The sequence below is a fragment of the Hibiscus syriacus genome, unplaced genomic scaffold (assembly GCF_006381635.1).
Source record: "Hibiscus syriacus cultivar Baekdansim isolate YM2019G1 unplaced genomic scaffold, ASM638163v2 tig00117011_pilon, whole genome shotgun sequence".
Classification (NCBI taxonomy): Eukaryota; Viridiplantae; Streptophyta; class Magnoliopsida; order Malvales; family Malvaceae; genus Hibiscus; species Hibiscus syriacus.
Genome location: NW_024063523.1, coordinates 299,964 through 315,962, shown reverse-complemented (window position 1 = coordinate 315,962; position 15,999 = coordinate 299,964). Strand labels below are relative to the sequence as shown.

The following is a 15,999-nucleotide window of genomic DNA, read 5'->3' as shown; positions in this document are numbered from 1 at the left end:
CGATCTTTGCTTGATTTGTTAACTTTTAGTTGATAGCCATCTTCCACACATTTCGTATACAAAGCTATCTTCAAGTCTTCCTTTGTATCAAAACAATCATCTTTCTTGATACGAATAACTTTTGTGTAACAATCAACTGCTTTCTTTACCAACTCTTCTTCCGGTATCTGAAGTAATTCTGGCATATTCCAGTTATACGCCCGTGGCATTTTCTTTTCTTCGGGGATTTTTTCTTCTTCTTTTTCTTCTTCAGGATTATATGAATTACAGAATGGATGTTCAACATGTTCATTCACAGTCGTAACTTCCTCCTCATTATCATCAACAATACATTCTTCGGCAACGGCTGTTTCATCATCAAAATTCGGGTATTGACCAATATCAAAATCATTACACACAGGGTATGTTTCTTCTTCTGAAACATCATCAAAATCCGTGTATTGACCAATATCAAAGTCCGGATATTGACCAAGACCAAATTTTGAATACTGACTAGTACTCACAATTTTTTCTGTTGGCTCATCATCGTCTAACTGGTCAATACGAAAACCGGAATTTGGTGCTGAAAGTTGATTGGGATTTGGATTAGAGAAAGGTTGTGGGTTTTGAGAAAAACTTAGTTGATTACTACCCGCTACTGACCCAACAATACTACTTCTAGGTTCAACAACATACAATGTAACATCATCTTGTGAAACACTAATGTAAGCAATGAATCGTTCAACATCTTCATTGTCGGTTAACAAATAAACTTTACCATTTCTCTGATAAGATAGCCTAAATCCACTTAGGGGCTCTAAATTCAATTTATTTGAAACACGTAGCATTAGAGTTTCATAAGTTAACTTTTGTAAAGACAATTTTAGTTGAAGATTCATGGGTAAAGGCATATATTGTAAAACACCATGAACATTATCCCATGACCCTCCAAAACACAAATCTATCCAAACATGATCAACATTAGATGATTTCATAGTTGTAAATTAATTTACTAAACAGACGAGCTGCGAAACTAAAACCTGTTGCCGGATTGGGAAGGATGTCGTTGGATATAGGAACGGATGTCGCCGGAGAGAGTGATAGATGGAGATGGAATGAGTTGCGATTTAGGGATTTAGTTTATGATTTCAGTGTTATATACCCAAAATTTCAGTGTTGTGATTTACAGATTCTCGTTGCGATTTACGGATTATCGTTGCGATTTACAGATTCTCGTTGCGATTTACGGATTATCGTTGCGATTTACAGATTCTCGTTGCGATTTACGGATTAGCGTTGCGATTTACAGATTCTCGTTGCGATTTACGGATTATCGTTGCGATTTACGGATACGCGTTGCGATATACGGATACGCATTGCGATTTACGGATACGCGTTGCGATATACGGATACACGTTGCGATTTACGGATACGCGTTGCGATTTATGTGTTCGCGTTGCGATTTTCATATTCGCGTTGCGATTTTGGAAAATCGCAATGCGAATTTGTACTATCGCATTGCGATTTTCAAGAATCGCGTTGCGATTTTGGAAACTGATTTGCGATTCTGGGGATCGCGTTGCGATTTTTATTTCGCGTTGCGATTTTGTTGGTCATTTTGGCAAATCCAAAAAAAGTTGGTTAAAATCGTATATTATAACTTTTTTTTGGTCACTGAGGCGATTTTCTCTATTATATATCCCATTTTTTACAGCAACAAAAGAGAGCCATGATTATATACATATATATATATATATATATATATATATATATATATATATATATATATATATTTAGCAGGCAGCTCTAGCTTTCTAGTTCCCAATTCAATTGATTTTTTTAAACCCATTTAATAATGGCGGATCAGTACTGGAATACATCTGCAGTGACCACAATTGGTTGATTAAGATAAGCATAATTGAAAGGGTGAATGAAATTGGTGAAACTTTCAAAAGCTTCACTTTCATAAACCCCATTGCTGATTCTGGGATTATTGAGATGATTAAGGATCCCATTCAGGGAATCCAGTCTTTGACTCAGTTCTATGATCTGAGCTCTCAGAACCGAGTTCTCAGCCTCCATGTTCAAGTACTGCTGGGTGATGAAGTTGATGCCTGTGAGGATTTGGTAATTATCTTTCCTTAGCAGAATCAGTTGAGCCATTAAATCATCTAAACGCTTTTGTTTTCTCATCCTTGATCTCCTCGCTGATTCTCTGTTGGATTCCATTCTCTTTCTTTTTCTTTGATCCATCAGCTGATGCAAATCCTCTTCAGAACCTGAATTCTGAAGCAGTGTCGAACCTGATGAATTGGAATTTCCACTAGACGAAGCCATGATGTTATATATATTTACACAAAGATCCTTTTTTTTTTTGAGAAAGACGTCAGGACCCAGAAACTAATTATGTTTTAGCTAATGTGGGATATTTATATATTTGATTTTTTTATGTGCTATATATGCATATGAAATGGAAGTCAAGCGATTAGAGGAAGTTTTTATTTATGAAAAAACATAGAACCAGTGGAGGAAGACGATTGAGAAAGATTGAACAAGATGGGTCCTGCGTCTGAGTGAGGAATTTATCATAAACCCCGACCGGAGGATTTCACTCACAACCGGAGACATGAAATCTCGAACGCCAACTATTTATGTGGCATCAAGATTTCCAACACCAAGAAGAAGATAAAACCAAGAGATTTTTGTATAGATACAAAGTTTAACTACGAAAACCCTCAGTTTAAGGGCAGAGATGCATATCAAAACGATATGAAAGAAACACAAGAAACCATGGAAAACAAGAAAATCTAACTCTATGAGGGGAAGAGAGTGAAAGTGGAAGAGGATTTTTAGAGAATTGAGAAGCCAATTTATAGAACAAAAAGAAGGATCTTACATGGTTGGGTACAGCCATTATAATTTAAGTTCATTAGTTAATTACTAATCATTTTAAATGAATTATTGCTAATGCTAATAATTTTAAATGATTTAACATCATATAATTTTTTTCAATAATATGAAACAATAATAAGACATTAATTGTTTAGAATTTTCTTTTAGTATAATTACTATAGACATTTTATAAACATAACTGCTCGAATTCAAACTTCCAAAGAGAATAATTGATGTGAAAACGGGCAAATTAACTCAGGAAATCAACAAACAGTAAAGCAAATAAAGAACACAAGATTTAATTAGGTTCGACAATGTGCCTACGTCTTATGGAGCAATGAGTGACTGTTCTCTTTATTATTCGCAATAATCCAAAATTAGGTCGCTCACTCCGCTCCAGCATCTGTCCTCCAACTGGTATATGAGCCATACCTAACAATAACATATTTTTTTACTTAAGTCACTCAATGAATTTAATAAATATAAAAATTAAATATTTATGTATGTATCCTAAATTATTTTGTAACATGATAGTCGTCGTGTATGCAAAAAAAATTCGCTCTGAGACTTATCTACTAAAGTCAGATGTGCAACACATATCAATCCGGATTAGTCAATACTAAGCGTTCGAACCGGGAAGGGGAAAAATTATTTTGTAACAAAAAGAATGCCGGAATCATGGTTTATACTTTACGTTATTGCGTGTGTTTTTGTATTAGTGAAGTTGGGCAAAGTCTATGTCACTGAAAACTGAAAATGACACCAACCAATCCCATACGGTTAGCTTTATAGCACCAAAAAGAATAAATTGAACAAATCAAAGTTATTTTATGATCTGTTCCCAATATTTACTCTATTGAAGTCATGAAATAGAAAAGGGAACACCATAGTTCACCATATGCTTTACCCATTGGTTAAGTTAAAGCATTGATAACGCAAAACACAACCCAACTCTCTCTCTCTCTCTCTCTCTCTCTCTATATATATATATATATATATCTTTTGTTAGTTGAAATGAAAAAGGAAAAATGACGAAATTTTGCTTGATAGAGCGATAGGTTTTCTTTATTGTTGTTAAAGAATATTCCTATTGTTAGGTGGAATCTTCGATGAGAAAGGTATTGTTTTTCAAGATATATGTATGTTAATTAATTCTGAAATTTTATCTTTCGGTCCTTAAGACTTAAGAGAATATAAAAAAATATCTTAGAGAGCGAATACAATCCGAGATAATTTTAGTTCACCTTAATTGATAAGAAATGAAGAATTACATAATAAAGACCATTCAAAGATTTATTGACTAAAGGACATAGGTTCAATCCCAACTACAAACAAATCTCCAAATGGTCTCTAATTAATCTCTATTTTGTACCTCTATGTTCAATATCAACTATGATGAACTACACAATGATAACTGTAATAAGTCAAACAATCTCATATTGTATTTTTCTTCTTCAAGACATTCTTGAGATTCTTTTATGAGTCAAAAGATAAGATTTCAAAATTAGAACAACACAATAATTTTAAAAATAATATATCTTTATTTATAATAAATTTTAATCAAACAAAATAAATATACATTAATAGTATACCACTTAATACATTATTTGGAGGACTATATATGCAACATGATCTTCTGATACTTTTTTTTGGTACATCACGTTAGTTGACAGTTACTGTCTACATCCTTTGATGTGATTCCCAGCAACAAAGACCCGGAAGAATATCCAAGTGAGCCCATTACATGTGCAAGGGCCAAGAGATTCCAAGCTGCCATGGAAAGTTTGATTACTTTAAGCTTGGGACGTGAAGAACAAGAACTAAAGGAGGAACATTTTACTTTGCTTATGCATGAATTTGCATGAGAATTTAAAGTTTGTGTAACATCCATTGCATTCAATAAGCATGTTATTCATTAAAGTATGCATTGCATTTAAGTTTCTAGTTCAATTAGAGAAGTAATTCGCTTATGCATTTAGATCATTTAATAAGCTACTTCATTCATGCATCTAGTCCATTTAATAAAGTTGGTTCATTGATTACACTAGTTCATTCATTTAACTAGTTCACTGAACAAACTAGCTTTAACTATTTTCATGCATGTATTCAATTAAAGTTTGAATAAAATCCATCTTTGTGTCTAGGTGTATGGGACATGTGGATCAGTTCAAGCCAAGGAAGAGACCTTTCAAATTCAACAAGGAGACAAGAAATTGAAGTGCTTCTTTATTCATGCAATCAAGGCCATCTTTATTCATACATTCATGGCATTCAAGGTTGAATTATCGTTCATTCTCAAGGACTATTTGAATTCTTCTTGAAATATGCAATGACAAGCCTTTAAACCTTGTATTCGAGGCCTTATTTATCATCTTTTGAAGGCTATTCACGTTCTAACAAGGAGACATGCAATAGCAAGCATTCAAACCTTGCATTCAAGGCCTTATTTATTATATTTTTGAAGGTTACTCACGTCATAACAAGGAGGCATGCAATGAAGATTGATTTTAATTCACTTATTATCACAATTAAGTGACAAATATCATGTAACACCCATATCCCGTATACCTTTATGTATACAGTCTACATATATCACATCACTTTTAAAACAGTTTCCTATTTGAAAATACGTATAATTTTGTTTCATTTTATAAACCATTATAATTTACTTATAATTAAAACATGCATTAAACTTAAATAGACAAATAAAAGAGATGTTTCACATTTCACCATTTTACAATAGTTTAATTCAAAAGCTTTTCAGAGCGTTTTTTTACTAAACCTATTACATGCCAACTAAAATATATCAAAAGTAGACAGGTATGTCATATTGTTACTGATGATGCGACTCTGACTTGATGTCCGATGATCTCCTTACTCAGCTTGTATTCAACATACGTGTGAAATAAACACACGTTAAGGATTACTTAGTGAGGCATACTTAATCATAAGCAACTTATAAATATAAATATAGGGTAAAAATTCTAATATCGAGCAACTCTTTAAATTAATTGTAAACCTTATAACTTTGCACCATTAGTGCTAATATGGTAATTTGCCCACTTTCTATTCATGTCATTTATGAGAATACACAAGTAGTGCCTATATAGTAATTCATCAACTCATGATGAATTCCGTGGGTTGCACATATAGTGCCTGTACGGTTATTCATCAACTCATGATGAATTCCATGGATTTGCACACACAGTGCATGTACGGTTATTCATCAACTCATGATGAATTCCATGGATTTGCATACACAGTGCCTGTAGTACACATAGTACTGATATATCATTGCAATATATATTTTTAACAACATATCTTTATAACTCTTAATGTACATACTAAATGCACTCACCTGACTTCCCCGCTATGTATCCAAAATGTAAGGTTGATTACTCCGGTACTTTGCCTTTGCCCTTAGTTTTTATTGTCTCGGGATCTTGGTTTCAATCTACTTAAACATCCATTAAAACATGTACCATACCCAATGTTAGTATATTTTCTAGCCATTATACTTAAACAATACTCAAAATGACATATCATTATCTTTCTATAACAATATCAGCGTATTTTTAACATTTCTGCCTTCTTAGTATCGATACCCCTATCATGGTATCGATACTACTATACTATGGTACCGATACTATACTATGGCATCGATACTATGCTATGGCATCGATACTATGATGTGGCATCGATACCATTTTTCATTTTGTTTCAAAATGGTATCAATACCTTCCCTTCGGTATCAATACTCCCCTTTCGGTATTGATACTCCCCCTTCGGTATCGATGCTGATTGAATCAGTATCGATACTACTTAGCAAATTTATCCTATTTAGCCTGTAGTATCGGTATTGTTCTATCAGTACCGATACCTGTACCCAGAATTTCTAGTTTTCAACCCTATTTTCACCCAAATAGGGTTAAATTTCGTTATATTAACACCTTACAATACCATGAAACTCTTCTTTAACTATCCATACTAATTTTCCTTCATTTTTGTTTCTTAAAACATCTAACACCTTCCAAGAATATTAAATTCTAAGAATCACACCACTTTTCCTAATGTGTTTTTAATCCTATCAATGCTTCTAATCTCTCATTTGCTTCTATGACAAGTCAAATCTACCATAAAACATTCATAAACCCTCTTATTTCAAGATGTCACTCAAAAAACTATTTTCTTCAATCTCTATTATCTCATCCATAACTTAGTTTTAATCCTATTTAATCATTCCTTAAGCTTCTATCATACTCAAAGCTTCAATAACCAACTAAAAATGAAAGAATAAACTAACCATTTGAAATCTCACCTTTGAGCTATGGGGAGAGCTTTTCCACGGCAAGAAGAAGAAGATAGAGATATAGCTTGTATCTCATTTTCCCTTTTTCCTTATTTAAATACCTTATTAAAATAATTATTAAATTTATTTCCTCTTTAAAGGACTAAAATGCCATCTATGTTCATCTATGGTTGCAATCTAGTCTAAAACACTATTACAATCCTTTACCCATATTTTATCATTTAATCACTTAAATCCTCCATTTTTAAATATTTTTAATAAAGTCCTTAATTCGACATTTGGGGCATTACAGATCAACGTGGAATAGGAAGGGACACATCAAAGTGGATGGCAAGGGTGTCTACATTCATTCAAAGTTCACATTTATTCCCCCTTTTATTCATAAACAAGCAAAGTAAGGCAACGCAAGAGCCTATCACCCCTCTGATAAAATTAAGGCTACATTCATACTAAATTAAGTCCAAATTCATCCTAATAACACTAAGATGGTCAGCCACATAAAGAGAAAAGAAATGACAAAGAATTCAAGTGCATTAAGATGAGCATTCATCTCTCATTTGTAAACTTTTTATATGTTGCCTAGAAACACTATAAATAAGCACCTTAGGATCATTGTAAAACACACATTTGGCATATATATAAATCCTTTGAGAGTATTTGCTTTCATTCTAGTTCTTTGAGAACTTTATCGTCTTCAAGTTGATTTTGTAGTGTTCAACCATTCCATTTGTAATAGCATTGATTCCTAGCTCTTCTATAGCTAGTGGGTCGTGTTCCATATCCTACCATTTTGTTTTCACTTTCTTATATTGTTTTTTCATAACTCTTAAATAGTGACAGTGTCACAATCCATTCTTTTGAAGATCATCATAATTCACTCTATATCCCATTCATCCTTTATCATTTTCCTTTACTTTCATACAACCACAATAACTGTTACTCTTCCAACATCCTAAACCACCTTAACATAAACCACTTCCTTTTATTTTCACTCTTATATTTATATGTTTCCTACTTACAACGCTATTTGTTCAATTTTCAAAATCCAAAGCAAAGCACTACGGAGCGTCTTACTAGAATCACGATCGGTCAACAATGTATATGACTTGGAACATGAAATGAGATCATATCAATTGGTATCAGAGAGAGTTGATTCAATAAGATTGTGATATTTTATCTCCTATTTAGTACAAAAATTGAAAAAAATCAAAAGCAAAATTCTTAAAGGGAGAATGAGCAATATGTTCTTTAAAAAAATTTAAAATTACATTACGTCATTTTTCTTATTTTTTCAATTACAAATTCATTGTCTATTATCATCAGTTTTTTTCTTTGTAACAATTTTCTTTCTACTCACTTCATTCTTCTACCAAGCCTCGTTTGTTTCAATCGAAGTCCACAAGAGACCTTGTAAGCCTTAAGGGAGTTCTATTAGGACTTGAAAAGGGAGAAAGAGAAGTAAAAGGAAAGAGAGCACGCTAAAGGGTAAAATCCATCCCGAGTAAAACATGAGTAGGAGTGACTTTTCTTTGAGTGTTTTGGTGAGGTCTTACTTTCTTTGTTTTACTATGTCTCATTATTCTAGAGACAAATCTAATGTTTTGGGACAGGGTGACAACCAAAATGATGGGGGTGTACCTAATCTACAAATGCAAGCGATGGTTCAAGAATTGGCTAGAATGTTGTGAGAAGAATTAGAGCCAATCCATGAAAGAATAACCCGCCTTGAAAAAGAACACACTCAATGAGTCCGAGAGCAAGGCCATGAAGAAGAAGCCAACCAAGGAGACTTCGAGAGAGAAAAGGTTGAAGGCTAGAAGCACATCATGCCCGACCACAATGAAATCAACGTGTGAGACCACAAAGGTTTCATCCACGTGTGGATGACAACCTCTACAACATCAAGATCATTATTCCACCATTCTAAGGCAAGATGGATCTTGAAGCTTACCTAGCATGTGAAAGAAAAATTGAGCACGTCTTTAAGGGCCACAATTATTCCAATCTAAAGAATATAAAACCCATTGCCATTGAGTTTATGGATTATGTACTAATCTAGTGGGATCAATTGACATCTAGTAGGAGACGTAATAGATAACATCCTATTTCCACTTGCAACGAGATGAAAGCGGTGATGAGAATGTGTTTCATCCTAAATCACTACCACTGAGAGTTATTCAACCGTCTTCAAAACCTTACCCAATGTAATCGAAGTATTGAAGGCTGCCATAAAGAGATGGAGGTGGCCATGATACGTGCCAACATAGACGAGGATAGAGAAGACACTATGGTGAGGTTCCTAGTAAGACTTAATCCTGATATTACAAATGTGGTCAAGTTACAACACTACGTGTAGATGAAATACATTATGCATATGGTCATGAAAGTGTAGAAGCAACTTAAAAGAAAATGAGTTACACGTTCTTATAGGAGTGCAACACCAAAATAGAGGGGGGAAATCTTACAAGATGAATCCTCCATTACCATCCAATGAAAGAGGCATACCACTTAAAGGAAGTAAGGCCATTGTCGAAACCAGCAAGAGTTTGATCATTCCAAATCGATCCCTTGGCATACAATGCTTCAAGTGCTTGGGGTGAGGAAATATTGTAAGTCAATGTCCAAACCGCAATACCATGCTTCTTTGAGATGATAGAGAAGTTGAGACGTACCGAGGAGGATGAGAATGAAGATGATGTCATTCAAGAATAAGAAGATTTATAGCATGTCATAGAAATAGATGCTCTCATTTTCAGAAATAATCTAAGCATGCATTCTATTGATGGAGATGAACAACATGAGAACATCTTTCACACTCGCTACCATATAGGAGGAAAGATATACTTTGTCATTATAGATGGTGGAAGTTATACTAATGTTGCTATTACTTTGATGGTAGGTAAGCTTGGCTTAGTACAAAAACATCCACATCCTTACAAGCTCCAGTGGCTCAATGATGAAGGAGAACTCAAAGTGACCAAACAAACCCTTATTGCTTTCTCCATTGGAAAGCATAAAGATGAAGTTGTTTGTGACGTTGCTTTGATGCACGCTGGTCATTTACTACTTGGAAGGCTATGGAAGTTTGCTAAGCATGTTGTGTATGATGGATATACCAACTGGTATACATTCACCCATGAGGCAAGGAAAATTACTCTAGCTCTACTATCACCGAAACAAGTTCACAAAAACCAAGTTCACTTGAGAGAAGTAAAAGCAAAAGAGAGTGATCAAGATGAGGGGAAGAAATCAGCGTCCTTACTAAAGAAAGAGACTTAAGAAAGTGTTTGATATTCAGAAAGGAAACACTTGTGCTTATGTACAATGAGAGTTTATTGAACACTAACTACCTTGATCAAAATTTGCCTTCTTTTGTTGTTTCTTTATTGAAAGAGTTTGATGATCTATTTCTAGAGGAAATACCAAGTGGGCTTCTACATATCCATGGCATAGAACATCAAATTGATTTCATACTCAGTGTCTTCATTCCAAACCGACCAGCTTACCAAAGTAATCCCGAAGAAACTAAGGAGTTACAAAGGCAAGTATCCAAGTTGATGGAAAAAGGCTATATGAGGGATAGCCTTAACCCATGTGTCGTATATATATTACTTGTCCCAAAAAATGATGAAACTTAGCATATATGTGTGGACTGCTGAGCGGTAAACAAGATTATGATAAAGTATCATCACCCTATTCCTCATTTAGATGATATCTTGGATAAGCTTTGTGGTTCTAACCTCTTTTCAATGATTGATCTTAAGAATGGTTATCACCAAATAAGGATGCGGGAACGTGATGAGTGGAAAACAACAATCAAGACTAAGCAAGGCCTTTATGAGTGGTTGTTTATGCATTTTAGCTTAACTAATGCACCAAGTACATTTATGAGGTTAATGAACCATGTTCTTAGGCCATTCTTGGGTAAGTTTTGTATGGTTTACTTTGATAACATTCTAATCTATAGTAAATCAATGGAAGAGTATGTTTAGTATTTGAGGTTAGTTTTGCATGTTTTGAGGAATGAGAAGTTGTTTACTAGTTTGAAAAAATGTACATTTTGTATTGACAAGGTTGTTTTTCTAAGTTTCATTACGAGTTCTGAAGGCTTGGAGGTTGATAAGGAAAAGGTTAAAGCCATTAAAGAGTGGCCAAGACTAGCAAGCATTTTACAAGTCCAAAGTTTCCATGGACTTGCAAGCTTTTATCGGAGATTTGTTCCCAACTTTAGCACCATAGATGGCCCATTAACAAGTGTTATTAAGAAAAATTCTACCTTCTTTTAGAGGGAAGATCAAGAGACGTATTTTAATTCCATTAAAGATAATTTAATCAATGCACATTTACTCACTCTACCTGATTTTAATCAAACTTTTGAAATTGAATGTGATACATAAGGTGTGGGAATTTGAGCGGTCTTATCTCAAGGTGGACATCCTATAGCATACTTTAGTGAGAAGTTGAATGGAGCTGCACTTAACTATCCCACATATGACAAGGAAATATATGCACTCATTCAGGTTATGAAAATGTGGCAACACTACCTTTGGCCTAAGGAGTTCATCATTCACACGGATCATGAAGCATATTCAGGGGCAGCACAAACTCAACAAAAGGCATGCCAAATTGGTGGAGTTTCTTGAAACTTTCCCATATGTGATCAAGTACAAGAAAGGTAAGGAGAATATAGTTGTTGATACGTTTCCATGGATGTATACTCTTCTAAATACTTTGAATTCTAAGTTGTTATTATTTGCTTATATTAGAGAATTATATGATTCCGATCTTGATTTTGGAGAGATTTACAAGGCATGTGAAAAAGGGACATTTGAAAAGTACTATAGGAACAATGGATTCTTATTCAATAAAGGAAGGCCATGCATCCCACAAGGCTCCACACGTGAGTTACTCACCAAAGAAGCCCATAGAGGAGGCTTAATGGGTCATTTCGAGATAGTAAAGACCTTGGCCATAATTCAAGAAGACCTATATTGGCCCAAAATGAAGCAAGATGTAGAGAAGTTTTGTGAACATTGCATCACTTACAAAAGGCTAAATCAAAAGTCATGCCATACAGACTTTACACACCATTACCCATTCCGGAAGCACCATGGATGGATATTTCTATGAATTTTGTACTTAGGCTTCCATGTTCAAAGACTAATAAGAATTCTATCGTTGAAGTGGTGGATCACTTTTCTAAAATGGCTCACTTTATTCCTTGTAACAAAACTACCGACGCTTCACATGTTGTCAGTCTGTTTTTAGGGAAATTATGAGACTCCATGGCATTGCAAAGAAAATTTTATCCGATAAGGATGTGAAGTTCCTAAGTCATTTTTGGAGAGCATTGTGGAGAAATATTGGTATTAAACTATTATTTTCCACCACTTGTCACCCTCAAACGGATGAAAAAACTGAAGTGATAAATAGGGTATTGTCCATGCTGCTTCGAACCATTATTCGAAAGAACTTGAAAACATGGGAGGATAGTCTACCCCATGTGGAGTTTGCATATAATCATTCAATCCATACTACTACGGGACATACGCCCTTTTAAGTAGTGTATGGTTTTAACCCATTAACTCCGGTGGACTTATTGCCATTACCCGTTGAACAAATCATGAACAAGGATGGACACGACAAGGCTGAGTTTGTTAGAAGGCTCCATCAACAAGTGCGGGAGAACATTGAAAAGAAAACCAAGTAATATGAGCAACAAGAGAACAAAGGTTTACGGCTCAACGCAAGTCTAAATTAATGCCTCGGGGAGATGGACCTTTACAAGTAGTCAATAGGATCAATGACAATGCATATCAATTAGACCTCCCATGTGAGTTTAATGTTACTGAAACTTTTAATGTTGATGAATTATCTCCTTATGATGCATATGACGATTTGGGGATAAATCACCTTAAAGAGAGAGGAACTGATGTGATTCCCAACAGTAAAGACCCGAAAGAATATCCAAGTGGGCCCATTACACGTGCAAGGGCCAAGAGATTCCAAGCTTCCATAGAAAGTTTGATTACTTCAAGCTTGGGACGTGAAGAACAAGTACCAAGGGAGAAACGCTTTACTTTGCTTATGCGTGAATTTTCATGAGAATTTAAAGTTTGCATAACTTTCATTGCATTCAATAATCATGTTGTTCATTAAAGCATGCATTGCATTTAAGTTTCTAGTCCATTTATGGAAGTAGTTCATTTATGCATTTAGATCATTTAATAAGCTACTTCATTCATGCATTTAGTCCATCTAATAAAGTTAGTTCATTGATTACACTAGTTCATTCATTTAACTAGTTCATTGAACAAACTAGCTTTAATTGTTTTCATGCATTTTTTAATTAAAGTTTGAATAAAATCCATCTTTATGTATAGGTGCATGGGTCTTGTGGATGAGTTCAAGCCAAGGAAGAGAGCTTTCAAATTCAGCAAGGAGACAAGCAATTGAAGTACTTCTTTATTCATGCAATCAAGGTTATCTTTATTCTCACATTCAAGGTTGAATTATCATCCATTCTCAAGGGTTGTTTGAATGCAATGACAAGCATTTAACCTTGCATTCAAGGCCTTATTTATCATCTTTTGAAGGCTATTCACGTTCTAACAAGGAGGCACACAATGAAGGTTGATTTTAGTTCACTTATTATCACAATTAAGTGATGAAGATCAATATGGAATAGGAAGGGACACACCAAAGTGGATGGAAAGGGTGTCTACATTCATGCAAAGTCCACGTTCATTCCCATTTTTATTCATAAACAAGCAAATCAAGGCAGTCCAAGAGCCTATCACCCCATGGACGAAATTAAGGCTACATTCATCCTAAATTAAGTCCAAATTCATCCCAATAACACTAAGATGGTCGGCTACATAAAGAGAGAAGAAAGGACAAAGCATTCAAGTGTATTCAAGTGCATTAAGATGAGCATTCATCTCTCATTTTTAAACCTTTCTTATGCTGGCTAGAAACACTATAAATAGGAACCTTAGGATCATTGTAAAACACACCTTTTGCATATATAAAAATCCTTTGAGAGTATTTGCTTTCATTCTAGTTCTTTGAGAACTTTTTCGGCTTCAAGTTGATATTGTAGTCTTCAAACATTCCATTTGTTATAGCGTTGGTTCCTAGCTCTTCTATAGCTAGTGGGTCGCTTTCCATATCCTACCATTTCGTTTCCACTTTGTTATATTGTTGGTTCCTAATAGTTAGAGAGTCACAATCCATTCCTTTGAAGATCATCATAGTTCACGCCGTATCCCATTCACCCTTCACCATTTTCCTTTACTTTCATACAACCACAACAACCATCACTCTTCCAACATCCTAAACCACCTTAACATAAACCACTTCCTTTCATTTTTCACTCTTATATTTATTTTTTTCCTACTTACAACGCTATTTGTACAATTTTCAGAATTCAAAGTCACTGCGGAGCGTCTTACTAAAACTGCGATCGGGCAACAACGTATATGACTCAGAACACAAAACCGGGATTTTATCATCCTTAGTATACTAAAACCTCTAATATCGCGCCAAGTATGTTTAATCTCACGGATCCATTCTCCCTTAGTAAGTTCATGGCAGTCTTTTAGTAATATGTTGACCATTTCTTCTACTGTCGATCCCTTTGTAAGTATCTTTTGATATTGTTTCATTTACCGACAATATTATGAGATATGACAAAACCATATTCGCGTATACTTGAACTGCAGATAAAATATAGTTGTCGCACAAATTGTATATGTGAGTGACATCATCGATTTTCAATAGAAAATAAAATATCGTTGCTGCATAAATTGTGCAAGGAATAGATAGAGGTGATAATTTTCTCTAAAAAAATTTAAAATTTAAAATATATTTTATTAATAATTTATTTTTCTTCTAAAATTTTATAAATTTATCATTTCTTAAAATTTTATAATCATATTCATTAATATAGAATTTTATCTCTGTCTATGTTCGTATGTGACATCCTTGGTTTTCAATAGAAACGGAGTTTTAGTACGTTTAATTAAGTTTCTTATGCAGCTTTTTCTAAGAGATTTAAGACTTTCATGGTTATTTCATCAAAACTTGTTTATGCAGTTTTTTTCCGAAAGATTTAAGACTTTCGAGTATTCTTATTTTCTTAGAAAAATAATTTTTGTTTTTATTTCTTTGTGACATGTATCTTATTTTTATAATTCTTTACTGATTAAATTTTTTGTTGTGTCTTTTATTAATAGATATTTAATTATTTTATCAATCTATTTTGCTTTAAATTCTCATATTTACTCTCTTATATATTTGTTCGTAATTCTCCTTAAATTTTTCACATTTAAATTGTGATAAATTCAGTTGTTATGTTCTATTATTATATTAATATTGATGATACTTATCGTTCATCATCAACAATGTTGTTTGTTTGTATTTTTGTATTTTTATTTTTTGAATTGTTTTGTTGATTTTTTTATCATTTCATTACATTATTCTATTTTTATTATTTAGTGGGGATTTTTTGCTTTTTGATGATTTTAATGAAATGATTTGTTTGTGTGAATAATCTAGTATTTTAATTTTTGTAGATTTTTTCTTTTTAAGATTATAATTTTTCATTGTATTTGCTTTTATTCATTCTAAAATTTTATTAATATTATCATTTAAAATAAAATGAGATATCTTTCATAAAATAAAAGGGAAGAAAGTCTAACTCTAAAGTAGATATCTTGCTATAAAGAAATAAAGCAAGGGAAGAAGACATGATTGAAGGGGAAGCTATTTGACTTGCCATAAGCTTTCTTTGTATTGACATAAGCTAGAAGCTTCTT

The 15,999-nt window shown here is 33.7% G+C and overlaps 1 protein-coding gene across 1 annotated transcript; it reads right to left on the bottom strand.

The window, feature by feature from the left end:
• Nucleotides 1-1,827: 1,827 nt before the first annotated feature.
• Nucleotides 1,828-2,669, bottom strand: LOC120195294 (bZIP transcription factor 44-like). The gene has a single exon (XM_039197362.1). It carries the CDS (start codon nucleotides 2,314-2,316, stop codon nucleotides 1,843-1,845), a length of 474 nt encoding a protein of 157 aa, XP_039053293.1. The 5' UTR covers nucleotides 2,317-2,669; the 3' UTR covers nucleotides 1,828-1,842.
• Nucleotides 2,670-15,999: the final 13,330 nt, after the last annotated feature.